Source organism: Canis lupus, chromosome 19, assembly GCF_048164855.1.
Source record: "Canis lupus baileyi chromosome 19, mCanLup2.hap1, whole genome shotgun sequence".
Classification (NCBI taxonomy): Eukaryota; Metazoa; Chordata; class Mammalia; order Carnivora; family Canidae; genus Canis; species Canis lupus.
This window is the reverse complement of record NC_132856.1, coordinates 22,465,039-22,490,609: the sequence shown is the minus strand read 5'-3', so window position 1 is coordinate 22,490,609 and position 25,571 is coordinate 22,465,039. Positions and strand designations below refer to the sequence as shown.

General features: G+C 41.5%; 1 protein-coding gene and 1 long non-coding RNA gene across 17 annotated transcripts in view; one reads left to right on the top strand and one right to left on the bottom strand.

The window, feature by feature from the left end:
• The window catches only part of FOXP1 (forkhead box P1), a 375,747-nt gene that overhangs the window by 98,027 nt on the left and 252,149 nt on the right, over positions 1-25,571 (bottom strand). For 2 of the 16 annotated variants that reach the window (XM_072785391.1, XM_072785394.1), the window contains exon 1: positions 7,874-7,980. The exons of 10 other annotated variants lie outside the window; for them this stretch is intronic. Coding sequence is in view for 1 of the 6 variants with exons in the window: in XM_072785388.1 (XP_072641489.1) it covers positions 7,411-7,617 (207 nt within the window). In the remaining 5 variants the exon portion in view is untranslated. Of the gene's footprint in view, positions 1-6,914; positions 7,028-7,410; positions 7,633-7,873; positions 7,981-8,678; positions 8,939-25,571 lie in introns of those variants that run through there. 4 more of the 16 variants (XM_072785395.1, XM_072785393.1, XM_072785388.1 and 1 more) reach the window with 4 other exon arrangements.
• Positions 8,498-24,868, top strand: LOC140609993 (uncharacterized). Its single transcript, XR_012011784.1, has 4 exons — positions 8,498-10,034; positions 16,531-16,596; positions 18,951-19,088; positions 24,148-24,868. It is a non-coding gene; the product is annotated as an uncharacterized lncRNA (long non-coding RNA).

Genomic DNA, 25,571 nt, shown 5'->3' with positions numbered 1-25,571 from the left:
TTTATTTTTTCCAGGTTCTATGTCGTCTGTCTACCTTACCCTCCTTGAGATAAAAACAATAAATTCTGATGGTTTTTTTTTTTTTTTTTTTTTTTTTGGTGCTACGGGGCTCACGCCTTAACTGGGAGTTTCACTTAATACTTGGTTTCTTTCTCAAATGACAATTTAAAGATAGTGCAAAAAATATATATATATATATATATCCCCGATGCTGTAACTACCTTAACTGTTTGAGACTATAGAAATGAGTATGTTTTATGAGTTAACAATGAATCATAGAAGGCAATTTATGAAGAACTAGAATGATTTTGTCTAGCTGCCTTCAGGGATCAGAAATTCAAATTAAACTTCTGGCAGACATTTAAAGAATGCTAGCATACAAAACTGAATTTAAAAAAACACACACAGTTAACACTCTTTCGTTGAGTTTCAAGAGGAAATCGTGAATTAAACACACACACACACACACACACACACACACACACACACTCTGCATGATACACTGTTGACTGATACCATTTTGGGTGTGGTCGATCCCAGGTGCGCATGAACCTGCGGGAATGGAGGAAATTCAGCTGTGCTTGGCCCTCGGAACGCTGCTAGTATGGACCTGCTACCACCTTAATACCAGCAACTGGGAAAGCGCTGTGAGCACGCACAAGTGCTGGGAAAAGCCCATACACTGCTGTGTCAGGTCTGCTTGATACAGTTTTCTCTTACTTCAAATTGACTTTATATCACCCGAACGCCAGAAGACTATTAACACAACGTGCCTTATTAGTTCCTTCTATTCCCAAAGGGGAGAGGTAGGTGATGGGGTGGGGGAAAAAGATCTAAAAAGCAAACAAACAAATAAAAACGCCCAGAGAAACAATACTCACTGCTAATCTAGGAGACAATTGGAGGAATTGGGTGGGAGGGGAGATGGCACAAATAACACGCTATCATTTTTTTCCCCCTTTCTCTTTACACTCACTCACATTAACTACAAGTAAATACTGTCCAGTGTAAACACACATGCATTTTGTAATCAGCGTCTTCTCATAATTGCTAAGTGTACAAGTAATAAAAATGAGAAGATAGAAAAAAATTAAGTATCATTTTATTTCCATTCATCTGGATTAATAACTTAGAAACTATTTTTAATCTCTGGCATTCACCATGTGTATGTCCCAGGAAACCTGAGTCCTTCCAGACTTCAGGCTGTGTGTGGAGGACAACTGACCAGCTTACACAGTGTTACCTGGTTCATCAAACAAGAGCAAAACAAATTAAATTAGAAGGCTCCAGAATAGCAAAACAAAAATCAAACAAAGAGAATAGCTCCATTAAAAACAACACAAAGCAACAAAAACAAGACAAAAATCTATGCCAAATTTCCTACGACTGTTTAGAAGCTAGCCTGTGTAGAAGAAAATATGTACCACTTCATAAATACCATTACCCCTTGTGAAAGACAAGTTTTCATAATTAATAAGCCAGTGGATACAACTGATATATTGGCAAACAGAAAAGTTAAGAAGCTTCTATCTATTCCCCCAAGGTATTTAGAAAGAAAGGAAAAAAAAAAAACACACACACACACACACACACACAACAAAAAAACCACATACACAGAGATACCATGCAAGGTAGCTGTATCATGGAGGAAAAGTACATTTCTGACATAATATTTCAGTCTTCAGAAAATAAAAAAAAAGCCTGCTATTCATGTGGAAAGTATAATTCTGTTTCATTATGAAATTCTGCTTTTTTGTATAACTCTTTTAGACTTAGCTATTTTGCCACAATACTGTACAAAGCATTAAGGCAGGTAATGGTTATTATATTAATGCAAAATCATCTAAGTAGTCAGTCATTAGCATAACTGTTCTCTCAGTAACAATACAACCACCTATTAAAATTTTAGAAAAAAAAAGACCTCTTTAAAATGCAATTAGCATTTCATTTTTTATCATTTTGTTTATTACATTCTATCAAGAAAGGCTATCTTTCTTTCAGGAAGAATTGTATGGCCAAGACTTGCCTGCCAATCAGGAGTTATTTCAGGTTATCATCCCTAATAAGCAATCTCTGGCAAAGCTCTCCGAGCTCTTCTTTTGTCTTTAAATTTTAAAAAGTGGCAGAAATTCCTATTTGTTTACAGCAGAAGCATTGGTGAAACCTCAACTGCTCTCCTGTAACATTTCCCAGGCATACAAGGTTACTCCACTAAGTGCCAGCATAATTGTTTTAGGTCTAATAAATATCAGCTTCATTTGCATAAAAATGTAAAGTTTACATAAATTAAATCGCTTCTCCCATTAGCGACTGTTAAATACAGGAAACAATGGAAGCTACACATGAAAATAATCATCCAATAAGCACTCATCTTTTCAACTTAGCAACTATTATTATTATTATTTAAATCAAGAGAAAATGCCTCTTCTTTCCTTCCTCAATCTTTCTCCTGTAGGAGAGATGGCAAACAATGTAGTGTACGTGGATCAAACCTGCCAAGACATTTTATATTAACAACAACAACAAAAATCATTTCTAAGTGCTGCAAATAGGAGGGGAGAACTATTCCAAGAAGGAACCCCAGGGAAGATTCTATCCACAATTCTTTAGCTCTTGAGAAGAAAAGACAGAGGCCTTGGCTTAATAAGTCCTCTTAAAATGAAGCATTATTCAAAAACAGTGAGAAGAGATAGAAACTGTATCAGTGTTATTGGAGCCACATACAGGATAAGAATAAAGGGTAACAACTTGTAGATACAGTGGTGGATCAATGGATACTGTTCAGGGAAGAAAAGTAAAATGTTTACCTTTTGGCCGTTAAACGATTTTCTAAGATCAAGACTTAAATTTGCAAACATGTATTCTTTTTTTTTCCATATTATGAGATGGAGTGGGGAGGGCTGTCACTGGATTTAAACATGCAGGTAGGCCAAAATTAGCTCATTCCAAAGTTTTGTAAGGACTGACTTACTGTGCAATCACTTTTTTTTTTTTTAGAATTACAACTTAAGTTTCTCAAATTGTGCAGGTTCTCACGCCTGTTTCCAACACCTGCACCTTATACATCACAGTTAAGCTAAGGGGTGCAAATGAGATTCTAATGAGAAAACATCAGTTGCTTCTTTGACAATCTCACCATTCATTCACTGCTTTATTTCTAATGAAGACAAAGCCCAACCAAAAGCTCCCTATAAAGGTCAAAATATATTCAAAAATGCCTAGTAAAATCAGGGCAAATGGAGAACCCGTGAGGACTCGCCTTGTGAAGGGGTAGGACAATTAGAGCAATTGTACCAAAAAAAAAAAAAAAAAAAATTCCATCCTCAGGAAAAAGTGAAAGAAATTAAGCTGCCACAACTGTAACAGGTTAGATGAAAAAAATCAAAATTTAATGTATTCTCCCCTGTGTCATCTTGTTTTGTCAAGACATCAAATAGAATTGGGAAGTACAAAATAACAAGCCCTTGAGAAATCACAGCAGCCGACCTTTTTGATGTTGTTGATTTACCTTGTTCTCAGTTATTTGAACAATGATGTTTCAGATTTAAGGGCAAGATAAAGCTTAAAAATTAAAACATGATACCAAGGTATTCTTAAAAAGTGCACCATAACATTTAGCCGGCATCTTCATTGATTAGCCTGCTTTTAACCAGATTTGAAAATGAGGTGCAATGCATGTGTTCAATATTCATTTTTCTTGTTCCAAATTAATTTCTCTTCAAACAAACTGCCAGGTTGGAAGAAGGACTCAGGGAAGATTATTGCTACAATCCTAAAGTGGAGGCCCAGTTTACTCTTTCCAGATAATTCAAGTCCCTCCAGTGTGTAGAGGATCATCACACTGAGAGGTACCTGAATTTTCTTTACTTTTCTGTTTTTTAATGAAAGAAAATAAAACTGAATGTAGAATGCCATGTACGAGGAGAAGTATTTGCACACTGCGAAATGACTAAAACCAATGTCCAGAAATATCATGCTGCTTCCAAGAAAAGAAACCTTTCACCCAACAAAAACACATTTAGCCTAGGGAGGAGGACTACCCCCAAATCTAGCCATGCAGGTATACATAAAGCTGCACTCCTTCTTTGCCCCAAAAGACCTACAGCTCATCAGCAACATAATTCCCAGCCTTGTATGAAATATTATGTACAAAAGTATATAAAATCGATGTATCACAAGACAGCTTTCTCAAAATTTTATATGTAGACAGCTTCTTCTACTAGAGCATACAAAAGAACCAAAAATAGCAGTACTTAAAAACATCTGATTAAAAGACTCTAAAAGTAAATAACCCACTATTTACAAGCACTAGTAGAATTTGTTAAAACCTGGACTAGTTAATAACTACTTACTGATTATCACTCCTTGCCAATGAATTCACAGTTTAACATGTAACACACACAGACACAATTTAGGTATTTATTTATTCCAACCTTCTCTGGTCAACTGTTGCTGCCTCATCCCTTGCTTATAAATCAAAGAACTACCAGAAGTGGATTCTGACTGGCTATGTATGATATTTGACCAGTTACTAAGAGCCCAGTGTTAAGTTTCTCTTTAGTAATATTCATCTACAACTAAGCCACATAATAAAATAAATTCCTCTACCCTTTTTTTCTTTTTCTGTTTTTTTTTTTTTTTTTTTCCCAATTCAAATTTTACTCAAATTTTAGTTCAAGCTGGGAACTGGTCACAATATTCTCTCTTGATCATCTCAAACACAGTAACTCAAACACACTTCTGCCACATTAACCAAGATAAATCTGGAATTTCATTGCTTTTAATTAATCTGGATTTTAATTTCACTGCATCTTGCAATTGTGTGGAGGCTGGCTGAAAAGTTGCAGAACTGGTCAGTGTCATGAAAGAGTTTATCTTTCGAGTGACAGCTCCTGACAGCGTGCAAATACAAGGCAGCATTGGTGAGGGTTTTGTTTTTAAGGTACATTTAACTGCAAACAACAACAACAAAAAATTTCAAACCAACCATTCCTATCATAAGCTTTCTGATGATTTATGGTTTACCAACTGAGTAAGGTTACGCAACACTGCATGCCTTTAGATGCATTATTTCAGCTAGTTGAGATTTAATTAAGATCACAGACTCTAAAATCCCTGTCAAATGAAAATTCAGAGAAGACAATACACTAAATATCCTCACGCAGAATGTTTCCATTCCATCCTCTGGAAAAATATGAGTTAATCCGCGTTTCTATGGCTGCAGACAAAAGTTCACTAATTTTGTTTTCTTTTGACACTTAGGTTGTTTTCTATTATATGTCATGAGATCATTCCCTTCCAGGGAGGGAAGAAGAAAATCGAGAGTGAAACATGTTGCAGAAAATGCACTTGACATTACTATCGGACATTATCATAGCTTACCTATGATGTCATCACATTTTCATATAATCAGCCCATGATTAGAAAAGTCTCCTTTAATGAAATATGTTTATTTAAAAACACAACACAAATAGGAAGCCTACCTTTCTTGAATCACTCAGATTAAGTAAGTGACATGTTAGGCTTCTCATTTCCTTAACTGACCAACTTTTTATCAGATGAACTGCACATATGAGTAGGAAAGAAAGTTCGTAGGGTAAACAGAAGAATATGAAGCCCCTTGCTTTCATTCTATAAGTAGTCCTGGGGCTGGGTGGGGGTGGGGTGTGTGGGGTGCGAGGGACCCCACTCACCTCTAGGAGATTTCCTATGGAATGATGCAGACCCTTTTTTCTTAAAGAAAAAAAAATCATGATCATATGGCCCTTTATCTACTCCAATGTATTTTTATTTGCATCATCTTAATATTTAGTTGCTTATCTCATGCCTTAGAAATGACAGGTGCTTGCAGTCTTGCTCTTGACAGGCCACTACACAAATAACTGTCTTGCCTGAAAGGGCTAATGCAGTACTAATGAACAATAAATCAACTTTGATTATCAAGTGTCAGCCCAATCCGTTTTCAGTTCAACTCTATCACATCCTAGAGTAAGTCAGCCACTGTCTCTGGATAGGCAGTCTGTATTTTGGTTTCATTTTTACACACTTTTCACTGAAATGTGTCAGGCAGCTACAAAGAATCACATAAAATAGAAGTAGACATTTCTTCAATTTATGCGAAGGGTATTCAGAATGTGCTTCTGTCTTCATTTGGTTTACTTAGTGGTATGTCTTAACGTTCAGGAAAGCTTTGCATTCTTTCAAACAACAATAACAGCAACACATCAAATCCTAAACTAGAATCTCAATGTGATCATGTTTGAGGTCTTTGACAATGACATGCTAGCTCGAACACTTTACCACATAACCACCTCTGATTGCACATACACATTCCTCTTAGAAAATCTATTACAAACAAACGAACAAAAAAGCAATACCCGGCCGCGCGTGTGTGTGTGTGTGTGTGTGTGTATATATATATATATATATATATATATATATATATATATCACTTGATTTAAACTGAAAAATAATAACAACAAATATTTAAAAAACTGGCTTCTTTTAACACTGACTTCCTAATGATAAAATAAATGTAACTTATTTTTCTCTTAAGCAGATTAGTCATTGATAGTATGATTCACATTTCCTGTTATCAGGCTTAATTTTTCCCCCAAATGTGTCACTTTCAGAATGTTGGAATCTATGGAAATTAGGTGATTTGCATTTTTGAATTGGCTTGATTAGAACATTTGGTCTGTGTGGACAAGAATATAAAACTACTAAATTTTCCTTCTAACTGGTAGGCCTTGAAGGAGTTAATCCCAAAGAGGAAGAGTCTATATGTACTTTGCTCTAAAACTTTACCACCCACTTCCTAAAGGTTCCCCCCTCCTTCCCATCACAACTCTTGGGGTTGGGGTTGGGGTTGGGGGGGGTGGGGAGGAGGGTGAGGGAGTCTCCTTTCCACTGACCGTCTTTCAGGCAGTTTTGACAGTTGAGTTAGTTCCATTCAGAGCCCAGGAAGATGGGAGCACCCCGTGGCAATTCTTCAGTCGCCTGCACGTCCGAACCCAAACCCTGCTCCCTACTTAATGAACCGGCAAAGTAATGCAACAGACGCTGGAGACTCCCCAACCTGCCAGGGTGTCCCTTCCCTCGCCGGCCTGTTTTGGTGGTGGGGCTTGAGCCCTCCCCTCCACCCGCCCCCCATCCCACTCCCCATCCCACCCCACACTCCCCCCCCCTCCTTTTGCTGTGTGTGAACTCCTTGAATTTGAACAGCCAAGCTGAAAATAGCCCGAGACAGATATAGAAACAAAACTATCAGAAGCAAAGCAATACCCCGCACGGGTGACACGCAGAGGGAAGGCTCCTTGTATATTTCACACGCTCTCAAAGTGACATAAATCACACCCCAGATACGTCCCCCCCCCCATCCCGAAACGGAGTGATGGCGAGGGCTTTTACCAAAGTGGCTGCGTGAAGGCCAGACCCGCAGAAAACTGATCGCAAACGAAAAAGAGAGCGAGAGCCACACGAGCAGGACTTCCTCCAACTCTGAACTACACCCCACCCATGAACATTAAAAAAAAAAAGAGAGAGAGAGAGAGCGAGAGAGAGCGAGAGGGGCAAAGCCTCTCCTCTCCGGGACGCACAGGCCTGCAGCTCCTCCATCCCCCCCTCCCCGCCTCCACTCCCAGAGCGCAACTCCCACCCAAGTTGGTAAACAGCGACTGTTGTTATTATCATTATTTTTTTTTCTTTAAAAAAAAAAAAATAGAAAAGGAAAGAAAAAAAGAAAAAAAAAAAGGACTGAACTTGGAAACCCTCGGGCGCTCCAAACCTTCCCCAGCGAGAGGCCCCAGGAAGCCGGCACCGCGGAGCCCGGGGGAGGCGAGCGCCGCGGCCGAGCCCAAGCACGGGGACCAACCTGACACTCTCCATGTAGCCGCCAGGCGCGCGGAGCCGGCTCGGGGCGCCCGCGCGGGCCGGGCGTGGGGTCCGGCGGCCTCGGCGTGCAGGCGGACTGCACGCGCGCAGGGGCGCTCCGGCTCGCGGGCTGACAGACGCGCCGCGCCGCGCCCACCCGCCCCGCCCTGCTCCACCAATCACAACCCGCCTCTAAACACCCCGCGCCGCGCCGCGCCGCGCCCCACACAATGGGCTCCGCGGCCCGCTCCCCGCGCCCCGCGCCCCGCGCCCGCGCGCCCGGCCCCCTCCGCGCGGCAGGTGAAATCACGCGCTGGCGAGCCCCTGCTTTTGTCTGCGGAGCAACTCCTCCTAATTGCAGTTAACCCTTTGACCTGCCTCTGGCTGACGTCTGGGGAGCCGGGCCCTGCGCCCTGCGCGCATCCCTCCCGCCAGCTGGGCTCTGCGGGGGGCTCCGCGGGGGGCTCCGCGGGGCTCTGCGGGGCTCTGGGTCGCGCTGCGCGTGTGTTTCGTCTTTGCAAACTGACAAAAGAGTTGGTCTCTAACCTTCGAGACCAGCCCGGCCCGACGCGCGGAGCAGGGGAACCCGCGCGCGCCCTGCGCACGCCCGGCGGCTCCGAGCAACTGTTGGGAATCGCCAAGGGGGACGCGTGCGGGGCCGCCTCCGAGCGCTTTCCTCGAAAACGGCCTCCGCACACAACTTTCGCTTCGCCGCCGCGGTTTAGCAGAGGCTCGGCCACCACCGCCTCGCATCCCCCCCCCCCCCTCCCGCGGCCGCGCCGGGCCCGCCCCAGGTCGCTCCCCACCTCCTTTCTGTCCAAGAGTCGGGCTCGCCAAAGTGTGCCTGTGCGCGCAGAGGGGAAACTAACCCGACACGGGGGCTGAAATAAATAACCACCAAACGTGCCTCGTCGCTGAACCGAGCTACTTCCCCTCTGGAACGACAGCTGCTCCAGGAGGCATCTGCCCCAAGTTCGCTAAGAAATGATTCTTTAAATTCCTTTCTTATTTATGCAACAACAGCGACAACAAAAGCTACTACTCTCCGCGAGCGCTGGGAGATGACCTCTAATCAGAAATAGTCCCTGGCTCTTTCAGGCTATTTAAAGCTGAGTAGAGTGTTTTTTTTTTTTTTTTTTTTTTTAAAAAAAAAGTCACCAGTAGGTTGAAAACTTTGTTGGCTCAACTGGCACGATTTGAATGCCAGGTTAATTCAATCACTTTCGGCAGCTATTTATCATCTTTAAATGGAGAGGGAGACTTCTTGGCCTGTACTTAAAAAAACAACAACAACAACAAAAACAAACTCTAACATTTTTATTACTTCTCTCAAAATATTCGAGGAAAAGTAGTGACTTCAATGACTACCGTGTTTTCCCCTAATGTAAAAAAAAAAAAAAAAAAAAAAAAAAAGAACCCCAAAAGGACCACAAATCCTAGCCCAGCAATTTCAGGAGTTTTACTTGAACGTTGTCTTTTTGTTTTTTTGTTTTTCTTATTTGAGGCGTTTAATGCAGATTACTACTACAAACCAGAAAGCATATTGATAATATTTCCAATCAAGCAAATGCCCGAATCTCAATAAGGTCAGCGGGAGAGCAGACAATTTCCCCATTAATCTGGCTGCAAAAGAGACAAAAGCTTCAGTTGACTGTCAACTTATGATCAGATGTTAAATGGGTGCATGGCAGGTCGCTCTCCACCCTAAAGTGTTTTTGTGTCAGACAACAAATTTATTAATGGCATTTTTCAGGTCACAAAAATGTGACCCCACCCTCTCATGAATATTCAACGACGGACCAAGGGCGTTCTTTTTTTGGGGAGAGGGGCCTTAAATCTGCCAGAAGGTACCATGAATCTAGTAGAGTTCTGACTCTTAAAGAGACAAGGCACTCTTCTGGGAGGGGCTGCCAGGGCCCCAAAGACAGGAAATAAAAATATAGGAAGTTCTCTCCAACCAATGCACAGTGAGAAAGTAGAAATGGTCATTTCAAAATACATGATTGTTTTCAAAGGTCTTAAAATTAATTTGAGATTTGAGGTCTGTGAACAAAATGGGGTGCCCTTTGAGGAGGCAGTTCATGTTTTTCAAAGCCAAGTTCTTCATGAGGCATCCATAAAACTCATGCATGCTTTTACAAGTTGGACCAACTCCTTTGCAGGTCAGTGTTTATCAGCTAAGTCTCCAGGAGCATCAGAACAAATAACAAACAAACAAGCAAACAACAAACATTACAGACGCTGATGAGCCAGTCTGTGGAGACAGCCTTACACAAAATAATTAGAGAGTGACGCAACGCGCTGGTTACACAAGCACTAAATTGCACAGGGGTGGCTTTAAGCACCATGGGACCACAGAGGAAAGGGAGATCAGTGAGCTGGAGAGGTCTGGGAAGGCCCCTTGGGGAGGTGGTGTTTAAAGGACTGATGGTTTGGATGGGGGGGGGGAGGTGACAGTTTGGAGAGGGAAGTAATTTAGCAAGCTAACTCAGAGGCCACCTGGAGCCCTTCCCTCCCTCTCTCCAAACATGACGTGGTGACTCACACACTACTTCTAGGCAAGGAAATGAAGCATCAGTGATAAACCTGGATAAGCTGTATATATGCCCAGGCCATTTTGATTAATTCAGGACTCTCTCAGGATCCCATTCCATGTGGTCCTGTCGACCTGTGCTGTTTCTGGGATTCCGTGAGAACTAAACCCTTTCACTGCTGGAATACCATGTATAATGTTAAAACCCGTGGTTACAATGTAGAGGACTCAGCTAATGTAATTTATTCATCACCACAAGTGCCAGGTCACTTTTGAAAGGCCAGGTTAGAAAGCAGTGCCTCCCACCCAAACAAAGTAGCATCTGGATTGTGCGTGCTTTATAGAATGGGTTACTTAGCCACAGGGTCTCACTTAGTTGTCCTAACTTGAACAGAGAGTGCAATCCCCACTTTACAGAGGAGAAAACTGAGGCTCAGAAAGCCAACAGTGATTTCCTTTTCCCCCCTGTAAGAATCAAACATACCTAGCAGATACATACCACGGGCCACAAGGGGAAGCAGATACTGGATAGTTTCAGAAAAAGAAAGGCCGTGATAACATAAAATGAATACCCGGGGGGGGGGGGGGGGGGGAAGGCTAATGTTTAAGGAAGAGTGAAGGAAATGCTAAATACCATACTTAAAAATATTTTTGATGCCCACATCCTAACACCCACAACAGATACAGTCCTTGTTCAAACACCACATATTAAGAAACCTGTCAGTTGCTAAATGAGTCCATTGTGCAGCTGGCTGTGTACTTAAGAATAGATTACTATGATCCCACACCAAACTCTAACCACCAAATAACACACCTGGGACTAAAATCATGTATTATACTTGGTTCTGCTGAGCCTTAGCCTTGAATGCAGAAGAAAGTGAAGGGTTTTACTGCCCATTCAGCGCTGTGGATGGAAAGAAGATGTATTCCATGAAGAGTCGGAAGGAGCATGTTGTCAGGACATTATTCCTACATGCTGATGAATGGCGTGGCAGGGAAGGAGATACGGGCCACGGTGCCTGGTCCACGTAGCCCTCAGCTCCAACGGACGTCCTGCTTTGCCAGAAGCTGCTTGGAAATAACCAGGGAATGGATATGTAAATAGACGCTGGCCCACATATTTCCAGCAATGTTGAGAGTGGGAGACCTGCTCTGATAAAGTCAGTTAGGCTACCATGTTCTCAGAGGTAACTACTGTAATTTGTGTTGCCAGAAAGTTCATCTGCCAGAGTGAGTGAAATAAAAATTGATGAACAATTTGATGGGTTGAAAAATCAACTGTGTGACAAGAGGCCAAGGGTATAATTCAATTGCCCATCTTCTTCTTCCAAACAATGCTTGCATTAACACTTACTCTTCCTTTTCTAACTAATTTAGGGGAATACCCAAAACATGTATCCTGAAATGAAGGAACTTGACCAAGTGACTGTTGCTAGAGAGAAAAGGGTGAATGGGCAGGAATACAGAATTTCTTCCCTCACAGTAGTCACAGGCTTGATGACCTGCCCAGGGAAGTGAGTCTCTCCAGAGGGAGCCCTGCCTTAGTCTTTCTGATGTCTCCGAAGACCGCCAACCAGCTGCCAATTACAAGTACTAAATTGTAACACCAATGCCCGAATTCTGAGATTTGGGCACTTGTCTCCAAGGAACCACAGTTCTTTCTTGATTTAAGTGCTTTTACTTAAAAATATAAATTAATACATCATCCATCTACAGGGAGCTAAGGCAGTCAGCTCCGTGTCGATATTGTTTATGACTCTCTTATGTCTTTGTTGACCATACAGTTGTTAATTATGTTGTTTTTGGTCTGTGTGCCTCCGTGGCCACGGGAAAAGACTGAGTTCCCACTGTTCCAAAGGAGCTTAAATTTCTCTTTCTGACACCCTCCAAATGGCCATGAGCATCTTCATTTAATGCAACGTTTTGTAATGCCAGTGCTCCTAGTTAATTTATATATACACGGTAACATGTCAACATTCAAGTGGCTTATGAACATGATGGGGAAATATGCTACAGAAAACATTTATCCCCTCCAACCCTTCCTCGCTCTAAATGTAAAGACATTCAGAAAACAAAAGCATATGTAATCACGAGTAAACAAAATCATATGTAGAAAGACAAATGGCAACATCCTGCCCTAAGTCTGCATCTGACTGACTGCAACAAATTATTCTCTCATTTACGATAAAACATAATCCCTTGTTTTAATATAATGTAAAATGTATTAGTGGACGGCTTCTGCCATAAGGTTAGAACAGATTACACTGAAGTGTGCAAAGTTCTCGAAAAGGTACATGTTTTGGGGCAGGAGAGCATTTCCCAAAGAGCTTTGTCCTTTAGGTATCAGGAAAAACAAATCCTTACCACCATCAAGTCTGAGTCCGTATTTCCTCTCCAAAGAGTAACAGCATTTATGGCACACCCCCACGCAAACCCTCGGTTTTAAGCATAACAAGAACTGGGTCAGTGAAGGGGAAAGAATAGATGGCTTTTGGGGGGTGAAATGACATTTGAATTTTTTTTTAACGTTTAATTATGTAGAAATCGCTGAATATCTGATAAAGGCAACTGGCCACCTTTATTTAGTAAAATCAGCTTTTCCAGGGACCTGGGGTGTGCAGCAGGCCTGGAAAGAGGCAGAGGGAGCGTGTTGCATCTTGCCCTCTGAACAATGCTCACAGGTCTCCCTCCCATTGCAACGCCACCCTCCTGTGACCCTAGGTTGACACACCCTCATATCAAAACCTACTTTACGCCTGCCCTCTGCTGGTAAGCCTGCCAGGATTAGGAAATTTTGACTACCTCAATTTATTCAGAAGACAACTTTTAAAAGCTGGAGCGAAAAGGACGTGTAATGAACTGTTAACTGGAATATATAAATTAAGACACTTAAAAAACGGTGGGGGGGGGAGGGGCACCGCTGGTGAAATATGGCACTTTTAATGTAAAAATGCACATTCGTCTATTCTATTGCCTGCCGGATCACAGCCCAGGAGTGCCAAACTCTACATTTTAGCTTGCCTAAGAGAACAACCTGTATTACTGTCGGGCATCTTGCCTTCTCTTTTGCGCACTCTCCGGGGAGAGCATGTCGGCGCATTTTCAATAAAACACCTTCTTAGCAGTAAAGGGCCACTGTTCCCAATTCAGTGGTCCCTAAGGTTTCATGATACAGTATATTTAGCTGAGTCGCAGCTCGAGTTTTCCTCTGGCATTCATAAGATCCTTATAAAGGAGAAGGGGGGGAAAAAAGCCAAAGAAGAGCCTTCCCCTATCCTTTGTTTAAATAAGAAAACAGTTAAGTTTGAGATTGATTAGCTGGCATGACTTACACAAAACAACGGGACGCGCTCCCATGCCCTCTCCCCACTCCGGGAACCCTCTGCACGTGCGGGCCAGACGAGCCTGCAGGAGGGCTCTGGGCATTAGGGGGTAAATTTCCGCAGCAGTGTGCAAGGGTTTAACGGTGCAGCTCCTGTCAGTGTCAATGGGAAGCACGAGGCCTTACAAATCCCTGCATACCATTTCAAAAATATATCTCCAAGACGGGAAAATGAAGCTTAGCAGTTGCAACCTCAAAAGCATTCAGGAAGTAGCACTCTTGACAGCGCTTTAGATGCCGAGTAAATGCTCTTATAAAGAACACCCAATCCAGCCGACAATAAATCTTACGCCGGGGAAGCCCGCGCAGGGCTGTGGAATCCCCTCCAAAGATAATTGCCTTCCACGCTGTGTGGCATAGAAACTGCAACACGGAAAACATTTTCAGGAGCCCTGAATGGATTTTCTTTCCTTAATAGTCACCGATTTTACACACACACACACATACACTCACACACACCCCTATCTTTCGGAGATACCCTATAAAAGAATCCAAAGGTTCGTCTTCTTTTCTAGAGAAAAGTTATAGCGGGGGCAGGGAGTGCCACAGAGAAGCTGGGAAGAGGGGATGTGTGTAAACACTCCAGAGCAGGATCTGAAGCATGCATCAAGGTACGAGGTTGCCCGTCTCTACTTCCCACTCACTGGAGGCTCATGCAGTTTCCAAACGGTTCCAAGTATTGGGACTCACCCAACAAGCTCCAAAGGACGTAGGCAGATTTTTTTTTTAGTCCTAAATGCCCTCAAGCAGTCTGTCTAACCCTGAGATGATGTAGGAGCACTGGGATCTGACATAGGGTCCTATTAATGACTTTGTCATGAATTAATAGTGCAATTGTGGGCAAGTCACCTCACCCGTCTGAGCCTACACACTTCACCTACACAAAGAGAAAAACACATGATGAGATACTCTCCATGGTTTCTTGAACAATAACTGTAACAACTATCATTATTGATTGCTTGTTATGTACCCGATACACATTTTACGCTAGCAGAGGACTATGCTTTAGGCATCTGATGGCTTATAATTAAGGTCAAACATAAAACACATATAAAACTAGTTTAAAAATATAAATACAATTTTAGAGTTCAGCATTCCTGGACACTACAACGTCTATGGTAAGTTGGGGAACAAAGAGAGGGGAAAATGCAGTTTGGCAAACAACTCAAAAGCCCTTATTCTGATCCTCTGGTGGTTAAGACACCCTGTGAGACCCTATGAAGGAAGTATTACTGTGCCCACTTAACAGATGAAGAACCTGAGGCTCTGAGAGTTGAAATCACTTAACCAATGTCTCACCGCCAGTACGGGGAGAATTAGGAGTTGAATTGTTCCCAAGCCTGGCTCCTGCCCCACCTTGCCAAGCTGCAGACTTGCACAAACAAGGGCTGGGGGCTGAAATTAAGCCTGGCACAACAAAGAGGCTGCTTCTACTTTTACTACCTTAGAAAATGAATGTGACCAAGTCACTGATTGGTCCGCATGACTGGAACCTGAAATATAAATGTAAAATTCTGATAGCCTCCTCTGCTTCTTATCCAAGTCCAGAGTGCCAAGCCAGGCGGACCACATGCATGTGGAAGTTCCCCTGAATCTGGTAGGATGAGGACAAGGGGCTCGTGCATTCTCATTTCCTCTCCCTGAGTGAGGAGCTTCCACTGCTGAGATGAGAGACAGACAGACTTTTCCCTTCATCTCCTTCAAACACATTACTGGACACATGGCAGTGGGCTGGTACCCTGGCCTGGATGATGCCCGAGCTCTCCTGGCAACTCAGATGTAAAGATAAAACACCCCTAGTACTGGGACTGATTTTGTTCCTGATTATAAAAGGCACCTAGACAGTTTAGTGTGGTAGTTCTGGAGAGAGTCTGCCGTGGTTTCTTTTTTTTTTTTTAATTTTTATTTATTTATGATAGTGGGAGAGAGAGAGAGAGAGAGGGAGAGAGGGAGAGAGGCAGAGGGAGAAGCAGGCTCCATGCACCTGGAGCCCGACATGGGATTCGATCCCGGGTCGCCAGGATCGCGCCCTGGGCCAAAGGCAGGTGCCAAACCGCTGCGCCACCCAGGGATCCCTCTGCCGTGGTTTCTGACCTTGACTGCACCACTGCCTGACTGTGCTTTTGGTAAATTACCAGTCTCTGTGGGCCTTGGTTTCCGCCTCCATAAAACAAACAAACAAACAAACAAACAAACAAACAAAACCTAATAGTAGTTCTCCTCCCAGAGGGTTGTAATAAGGACTAAATGACACAGAATGGGTCAGTGCCCAGCACACTGTAAACATGCTAATGTTTTCCCTTATTATTATTGTTGCTATACACTGCTTTTCCTTCAATTTCTTCCTTCTGCTATAATGAAATACCCAAAGGCATAATATTTCTTTTTTTAAAAAGATTACTTATTTATTTATTTAAGAGAGAGAGCAGAGCGAACGAGAGAGAACATGAGTGGGGGAGAGGGACAGAAGGCAGAGGGAGAAGCAAGCAGGCTCCCCGCTGACCCCGGGAGCCTGGTGTGGGGTTTGATCCCAGGATCCTGGGATCATGTCCTGAGCTGGAGGCAGACCCTTAACCACCTGAGCCACACAGGCACCCCCAAAGTATTTCTTTACTATCTCAGACTCATTTTTCTGTGAGGCTACTGAGGTTCTAATGCCAGGATTTAAGCAAAAACTCTTACATCCAATTAATCTTAACAATGGAAGAAGACATTTGCTTGTCACTGTTTTTTTCAACCCTAGATCGCAAGGTCATAGACCAAGAATCTTCTCCAGAAGGCAAAATGGCAACCCAGCTTCAATCTCCAGGTTAGTGGATATGCCACATCCACTAGCCAATTCATCACCTGAATGTGCGAAGGAGTTTGGTGGTTTGTTAAATGAATTCTTAAGGACCTACTGGAATAATCTAAGGAGTGGTCTGCCCTGAGTGCTGAGAACACTGGGGTCAGCTGACATGAGACCTAATTTATGGAACCCTCAACCCTATGATTATACAATATTTTGCTACTATCGTCTCTGGGAAGGAGAGCGTTTGCATTCCATGCTCCAGAGATTACTCAGCTCGCACTCAATTGTAATGACCCAATAAGTGGATTTTTAAGGTTCTTTTCAAAGTTTCCAATGTTTACACTATCCAAAGTAAGGAACAGAACCCAATGTTAGTGCTTCCAGAGCTCAAGGCATACCACCACCCATAATTTCATGATTCGTTGAATTTGAAAAAAAAAGATACATGGGCAGGGAGTAAAGAAGAGGGTTTCCTTCCTGGGCATAGCGGAAAGGGGACTTGTAAGACAAAGACTGGGCTGGATATTTAAGGATAAAGCTCTGTCCCAGGTAGTAGGGCAGGCAGTGCAGGGGAGACATTTTCAGCTATTGGGAACAGAATGTGCAAGTGTTCACGAGGGAGGTTACACATCAGGGAACTGTGAAGTACTTGCAAGGGCTGGGGCGATTATAATTCACACTATATCTCCTTTCCTCTGAGATCAGTTTTCCGTGATTCCCCCAATTTTACCTGTTCCTCCTATCTCAAAAATTTATTCAGTTCTTCCTCTCCCATTCTTCCTGTTTTGCGCATGGTCTCTGTTCTGCATCTATATCATGGCCAATATTTAACATGATCTCTTTTAGCCTTGACTTTAGCTAACTCAAAGACACACACACATCCCTTAAGTTTGCAGAATTTGAGGTTCTTTATTCCTATCCTGGCATGCTCTCACCCTGTGATTCTGAAGTTTCTGACCCCAAGATTTTGATTGAGTGAATCTGTGATATGCCTCTGCAATTTTCCAGAAGATGAGTCCATATTATAACCGGGGTTTCGGAACCACTAGCATAATGTTACGAAGCATGGACTCAAGGATTCGGTATTTTGGTCATGAAAACATTTAAATAACATTGTGTCAGATATGGATATCTTATTATGCAATTAGTTAGAACAAAAGCATGAAGAGAATTCCCATCCATACAGGAAAACATTAAGGATTTACACTAATCCCGGAGGACAGGAAATGAACTTTCACAAGACCAGCACAGACAGGACCTCCACTGGTCTTTCACTCATCACTCCCTCTTGGCAGCGAGGCTCCAATCACTGGACCATGAGGTCTAGTCTCAGTGAGCTTTCTCTGAGGGCAGCCTCGCTGTGCGGGGCGAAGGCGCGCTTGTTAATTTCTATTCACTCACTTGCTCCTTTTCAAGGAAGAAGGGGTAGAAAGGACAACTGACGTCCCGTCTACTTCCGCAAACTGAATGTTCGAGGAGAAAGGAGCCAAGTCTATACAAAAACCATTCCTCCATCAGGCAAATTATGCTCCTCGACAGAAACACACACACACAGAAACACACACACACACACACACACGCAAGAGAGTGCAAAAGTTTACTCCACTTTGCTTGGCCAATGTCACCACTATGGGAACTCAATTTGGGGTAGTACATGTAGTACAGTTCTAACGAACTGCAGCATTCACAGTCTATGCCAGTAATTTCTGCAGTCTATCAAATGTTGCATTAGCTCATCAAATGTCAAAAAAAAGGGCCCTGTACGTAAGGGCCCCTTAACAAATATCTGATTGATTTATAAACAAATGAATAAACAAGTGAATGAGTTAATGGCTTCTTTCCTCTCCCCTTCTTTTGCATTTCATTTATGTTTCACACATTATACTCTCTCTAAACTATAAACTCCAAGAGACAAATTCTGCATTCTTTTATTTTTCTCTAGTTGTGGTATCTAGCAAAGTGCTAAGGAAGAAGTAACTAGGTACATGTGAAATAATAGCATCTATTGAAAAACAAGGCAAGACAACAGGCCCAAAATGGAGTTGCGTATGCTAAGCTCCACACCACCTTACTGAGACTTAGCTACAGTTTCGGCTCTTGGAATCTTAAACCAGTCTATCAGGAATCACCTGACCAGCACTTGTCAAGTAATCTGCCTGATAGACCCTGCCATCCCCCAAAGGAAAGAACTTGGCAGGAAGCACCTTGCTTTTTTCCTTGTCTAAATCCCTTGTTCCTGTTCTCTTCTGCCTATAAAAGCCTTTCATTTTGTGTAACTCCTTGGAGCTCCTTTCTATCCACTAGACTGGATGTTACCCAATTCAAATTGATTTCTGCTCAAATAAACTCTTAAAATTTTTAATATGCCTCAGTTTATCTTTTAACAGTTCTATCAGAAGAGGGATTTGAAGGAGACCCCTCTGCCCATAATCCTCAGGAGCAGTTAGCAATGAGACATGGGTACTGCTGAGCTCCCTGGGCTTGCTACTTTCTCTCAGCCTCTAGAGGAGGTGGGTAAGTTCATCTGAGATCCTAGCTCTACAGTTTTCATGTTATGAATTTCAGGTATTATTTGAACATTGCTTTTCCTAGACCAGGTCCAGAAACTAGCCAGAGCCAGACCGGGTCTGACTTAGAAACCGGACTGAAGGTTTTGGGGCCAGACTGGGTCCAACTTGGAAAGCAGATTGGGTCTGGGGACAGACTGGGTATGGCTTCAGCTGGACTAGGTCCAATGTGAGACCTTAGGTGAATAAAATTTTGTTTTAAGGCTGAACAAGTGAATTAACCTTACCAAAGATAGTGCTGAGTTATAAAGGCCACGGTGGACAACTTTAAACTTTATCCATTTATGAAGGTGTCTTAGAGAAAAAGGCATCATGCCCAAGTACTCAGTATAAAAAAATAAATGGAAAAATCACCTCTCACACTCTACAGTTTCTGGTGATTAGGACGAGACCTACCAGAACCCCCTACTTCCTCCAGAACAGAGGGGATCCTGGGAATACTGGCAGAGGCTGACAAAGGGCGAGAATTCTTAAGAGGGTCAGTTTTCCCGTATCTCTGGGATGCCTGGTTGAGCGAGGAAAGTAAAATTTCATTGTCCCTTCCTTTCAAAATTCATATTGGCAGGCAAAAAACGTATGTAAGAATTAGATCTTTGAACTGTGACTTCTGAATTTGCTTTGAAGTACCCACTGGTTATAATCCTTTCTCTCCTAGGGACAGCTACTGCCTCCTTGTTTGTCTTGTTTTGTGTCCTGAGAACTTGGCTGGGCAACCACAGGGCTGGAGGACCTCCAAAATTTGGCTGCAGAAATGTGGATTGCACTCTATTTGCAGCCCAGCCGGGGTCTTACTGACTGTTGCCAGCTCTCAGGGGGATTGTCTAAGTGTTTCTTTCTTTTGGTTGTCTTTAGGAGTGACTCTGGATCTTGAGAAGATTGTACCTTCTGCACCTTCTTTGGGATACATTTTGGTCCAAGGGAGTGTTCAGTATAGCCAGGAATACAGTTTGTCCCAGCTGAAATCTCACAAGGTGCTTGAGGGGATTTTTGTTTTGTATAAGTAACTTTATGGCTAGAATTTGGCCAAATTGGAAGCTGATATTCACAGGCTGAATTAGGCCTTCTCCCCTAGCTAAAATGTAAGCTATAAGATCTGTCTATGTATGTCCATGTATGTATGTTATAAATATGTGATATTTTTTCTACCTCCAGATCATAAAGCCAAATTTATTTGTAAAGACCTCTATCTACTTAATTGGCTTAAAGACAAAGAAGTATTTATATAAATCAAGTATTCTCTCAGAAGTATGGCAACGAACCCAAATGTTTTTCAAGTTCATATGATCTAGCATGATCTCCAGGGAAGAAAAAACAAAAACAAAAACTAGTGTAACTTCGCTGGTCTAATTAAGACAGGCATATCTTTAGAGTCACCAGCATTAAATATACTATTTTTATTTTACTTAGGTTCACTAAAATTCAAATAAGCTAATGTATCTCAGAGAATCTGTCAGTGAGGAAGAGAACTTAGGATGATGGTTAGCTGTTTAATGTCTCATGAAATTTTCATGATTACTCTAAACATAATTGTTAAGAACAAGTAAATTAAATATACATATAAGATAAAACTTAGAAAGGAACTTTTTTTTTTTTCTTTTTAGAAAGGAACTTTTCAACAATAATTATGCTTTATGAAAGTCCACTTAAAAATAGCTTTCAAAATCTTCCTGGTGACTTGAAACTTTAAAGTTATACTGAGTTGAGTTAAATAATAAATACTTATTGGCTACTTATATCATTTTATTTTTTTAAATATTTATTTATTTATTTATTTATTCATGAGGCACACAGAGAGAGAGGCAGAGACACAGGAAGAAGGAGAAGCAGGCTCCATGCAGGGAGCCCAACACAGGACTCGATCCCGGGACTCCAGGATCACGCCCTGGGCCGAAGGCAGGCGCCAAACTGTTGAGCCACCCAGGGATCCCCAGATCATTTTCAAATAAGATAAAATACTGAACCATTAATTACTAAATACAAGTTTATGTGCTTTTGCTTTGTTTTGCAGAAAAACTAAAGATAGTTGGGTCTATTTATAAACATGCATGCTGCCACATTGGAAAATTAACTATTAGGAAGAATATACTTCTTGAAATGATTAAATTTTTATACAGTTGTCAATCTACAACTCTCAGTTTTCACTGAGAATTAAGAATTCTACGTGTGAAGAATTCTGGGGGTCGTTGGTGGCTCAGTCAGTTAAGCATCTGACTCTTGATTTTGGCTCAGGTCCTGATCTCATGGGTCATGGGATCAAGACCCCTGTCGGGCACCACTCTCAGCAGGAGTCTGCTTGGATATTCTCTCCTTCTATCCCTTCCCCCTATTCATGTGCGTGCGCTCTCTCTCAAATAAATAAATAGATCTTAAGAAAAAGAATTTAAAATAATATATGTAATTTAAACTATAAATAATAAAGTTTTTAAAAACACACTATAATAATAGGGGTACTTGGGCGGCTCAGTGGTTGAGTGTCTGCCTTTGGTTCAGGTTGAGGTCCTGGGGTGGCCCCACAGGAAGCCTGCTTCTCCCTCTGCCTATGTCTCTGTTTCTCTCTCTCTGTCTCTCATGAATAAATACAAAAAAAATTTTTAAAAAAACCCACCACACTATAATATCAAAAATGTACTTCTGTAAAACCAAAATTTACTTGTCTTTCATCTGCTAAAACTACAAAGTTTTCTTGGACTGTTGGTCTGCTTTTTTTTTTTTTTTTTTAAAGATTTTATTTATTTATTCATGGTAGTCACACACACACACACACAGAGAGAGAGAGAGAGAGAGAGAGAGGCAGAGACACAGGCAGAGGGAGAAGCAGGCTCCATATAGGGAGCCTGACGTGGGATTCGATCCCGGGTCTCCAGGATCGCGCCCTGGGCCAAAGGCAGGCGCCAAACCGCTGCGCCACCCAAGGATCCCTGTTGGTCTGCTTTTGATAGAATATTGAGAAAGGTTTTCTTTACTTTTTAAGTTATCTACCTGGAAAGTAAACATTTTGTGTCTTACAAAACGATTTACTATGCTTCACATTGTCTCTATCAGGTCTTTGATTTACTTAAGAAAATGAAGTCTTCTCAATATTAAGAGAGCTAAGTTTTGCTCTCAAGTATGTAACCTTCTGTATTTATGTTAACCCCTTCTACTATTACTTTTGTTACATAGATAATAATTTAGTATTATTTCATAATGATCTGTGATCCTATTTAGTCAAATGTTCAAACCTTTTGAGGTTTGGACAGAATCCCCAGAAACAAATTCTAAATGAAGTCTTTTTTTTTTTTTTAAGATTTTATTTATTTATTCATAAGAGACAGAGAGAGAGAGAGAGAGAGAGAGAGGCTGAGACACAGGCAGAGGGAGGAGCAGGCTCCATGCAGGGAGCCCGATGTGGGACTTGATACCGGGACTCCAAGATCACGCCCTGGGCCAAAGGCAGGTGTTAAACCGCTGAGCCACCCAGGGATCCCCCTAAATTAAGTCTTCTGACCTCAAACTAACTTTGGCATTTTATGGCAGGTCCCTGGAGTATTTCAGAAGATTTCTTCTCTTGCCATATAAAAAGAGATATTAAACTAATTAGGTTTATTTAACATATCAAATTACATGGGAAGCATTATCAAATGAGAAGTGATATTAAACCTTCTTAGCTTATATTTGTATGGATGCATGTTATTAAGTGTTCTAGAAATTGTGTGAAATTCCTAGAAATCTGATATGTCCTGTATAATGTTATCAGTTGTAATTGCAGTTATCTTAAAATGTTGTGTGTCACAGAAATAACCAAATTTCTTTGTCAATTCTGTTATAATGAACTCTCAGCAGATCTTTAACCAGGGGAATTTTTAAGTCTTTTTTGTCATTTCCAGACAGTTATTGTTTTACTCTAATGCTTTTGCCAAGTGTTTTATCTTCTGAAAGATTCATAGAAAAGTACTCTAAAATATAGGTTTCTGATAACTTCAAGATCATAAAACTGAAATGGGTAAGAATTTCTAGAACTAATGAAAAACTGGATTCAAACAGAATAAGAATAATATGGGTTGAATGAAAGTGATAAGGATGATTTTATACATATGTATATTTTTATACATATATATTTACATGTATATATATATATATTTTTTTTTTTTACAATTTTTTTCTTTAAAACATTGCTAGTTCCTGAAGGCTCCCCCCACCCTGCCATTTAAGGAAATCTTTTTCTCTTAAGCCATCTGTGATTTAAGGTGATTTCGTCAAATATACTTATTTAAACATTTACTTTCTCTCCCTTTTTCTTCTTTAAAAAAAACAAAAAAAATCTCCTTGGAAGGTATAGTACCAGGTCTGTCCCACAACCCGAATGGCAGTCGAATTTCAAGGACTTGAAACTTGGGTCTTCATCTCCCAATTAAAAGAGTTCCTCCAGACTCTTGGAATGGCACACCAGCCAGAGATCTAGACTTACTGACTTAGGAGGTTCCTTCTCAGAAGCAGATGGCATCTTGATGTGGACAGTTCTTCTATGTTCATAGATCAAGATCTTTACCTTCAGTATGAAGGCTTTATTCCTTTTGCTTTTTTGCTCCTTGTTTTTTAAAATTTCAGTTACTGCATGGGAATCCAATGCTCCTTATCTCTGGCAACCATCCCTGAACCTACTGCTAACAGAATACCTGCCCAACAAAAATCCTCAGACTCTCACCCAGGTTGTTCTTGATAATAGGATAGTCCTTGGTTATCTTTCAGCTGAGTAAGGTGATATTCATGCTGGAGCCAATACTGCTTACTGCACTTGGATTAATGCTTGTGGGGAAGTTGAGACTCAGCCACATGAGATCACTGAACAAGCTAGTTGGCTTAACAAAGTGACTCCTTCAACAAGGTCTTTATTTTACTTGTTTGATTCTGACTAGTTTAGGTCTTGGAGGCCAGGGGCTCCAAAGAACATTGTAGATATTGGGAATCTGCCTGCTTATAATGATCACAGCAGTCTCCCTGATATGCTGTATTCTCTCAACAGCTTGATGTGCATGTTCACAGCCACTGACTACCAAGCAAATGATCTCCCTAAAGCCCAGAACACCAGCCAAGGAGTGAAGAGAATGGCCAACTTACAGAATGTGAACCTAATGTCATGACCTGTGACTACTAGAAAGAGAGGCAGCAAAAAGGCATTATGACCTGTGAATACCACACAGAAATTTGAAGTAGAGGAGTACGGGGGAGAAGAAAAAGAAAAAGAAAGAAAAAAGAAAAAAAGACACCCACAAAAAATAACAAAAAAATGCAGTAACTCCAGGGCGGGGAGTATCACCAAGGCCTTAAATTTTGATCTCCTCTCTTAGGCTGAAAATCTGATCAAAAGGGGTAACTGAAAAAATAAAACAAAACAAAAAAATCAAAGCAGGCCTCAGATGGACTCACTTTTGCTAAGCTCCATGTCATCAAACTGAGACTTAATTACAGTTTCAGCTCTCCAGAAATGGAGTCTTAAACCAGTCAACACAGGAGTCATCTGATCAGCACTAGTTAGGTCATCTGTCTAATGGACTCCTGCCGTCCCCTAAAGGAAAGTACCCTGCAATAACCAATCCACTTTTTCCATGTTCCCACTCCCATCTGCCTGTAAAAGTCGTTCCTTTTGTACCGGTCCTTGGAGCTCCTTTCTGTTTGCTACATGACTGGGGGTGCTGCCCAATTCAAGTTGATTTTTTGTTCAAATGAACTCTTAATAATTATAATAGGCCTCAGTTTTTCCTTTAACGCACCTCTATATGTAATGTGCATGTTCAACAAAGGAAAGCATTTCTGTTTTGCCAGCTGAGGGGAGAAAATAATAATAATAATAATAATAATATTATTATTATTATTATTATTTTGGAGAAAATCTTATTGATGACAATTTTATAATTGAGTGACCTCACTTGCAAAAAAATACACTCCATTTACAGAAATCAATGATCAAGGAGATTCTTTCGTTTTGAAAAAAAACAAACTAAATACAAAGTATGATTTAAGGATCTTGCAAATCACTTTAGGTTTTACCACTGTGAGTAAACTCAAGTCACTAAGGATACCACAACTACACCTACTACGGTAAAGCGAGATAGATACCCAGATTTTTAAAAGGTCATCTATCTTTCATTTGTCTTGCTAATTTGGTCACATGAAAGCAATCCTGAATGGAGATAAGACTGGAGATAAGACTTTCCCTAGCTGCTGTCAGCACCTGAACAGCCTTAAACTGGATTTTTCATTGCTCAAAGTATCCCCAACTCCATTGTGCTCTGCCTCTGATGCCCTCTTGCCTGACACAAGGAAGAAAGAGAAGGATTAGGGAAAACCTACAGAAAGGGCACAGCCCACACTCTCCTTCAGAAGTAGAAGATGGATTAGCTGGCATGACCTCTGCTTCTCTTTTGTCACCTGGATCCTCAGAATCAC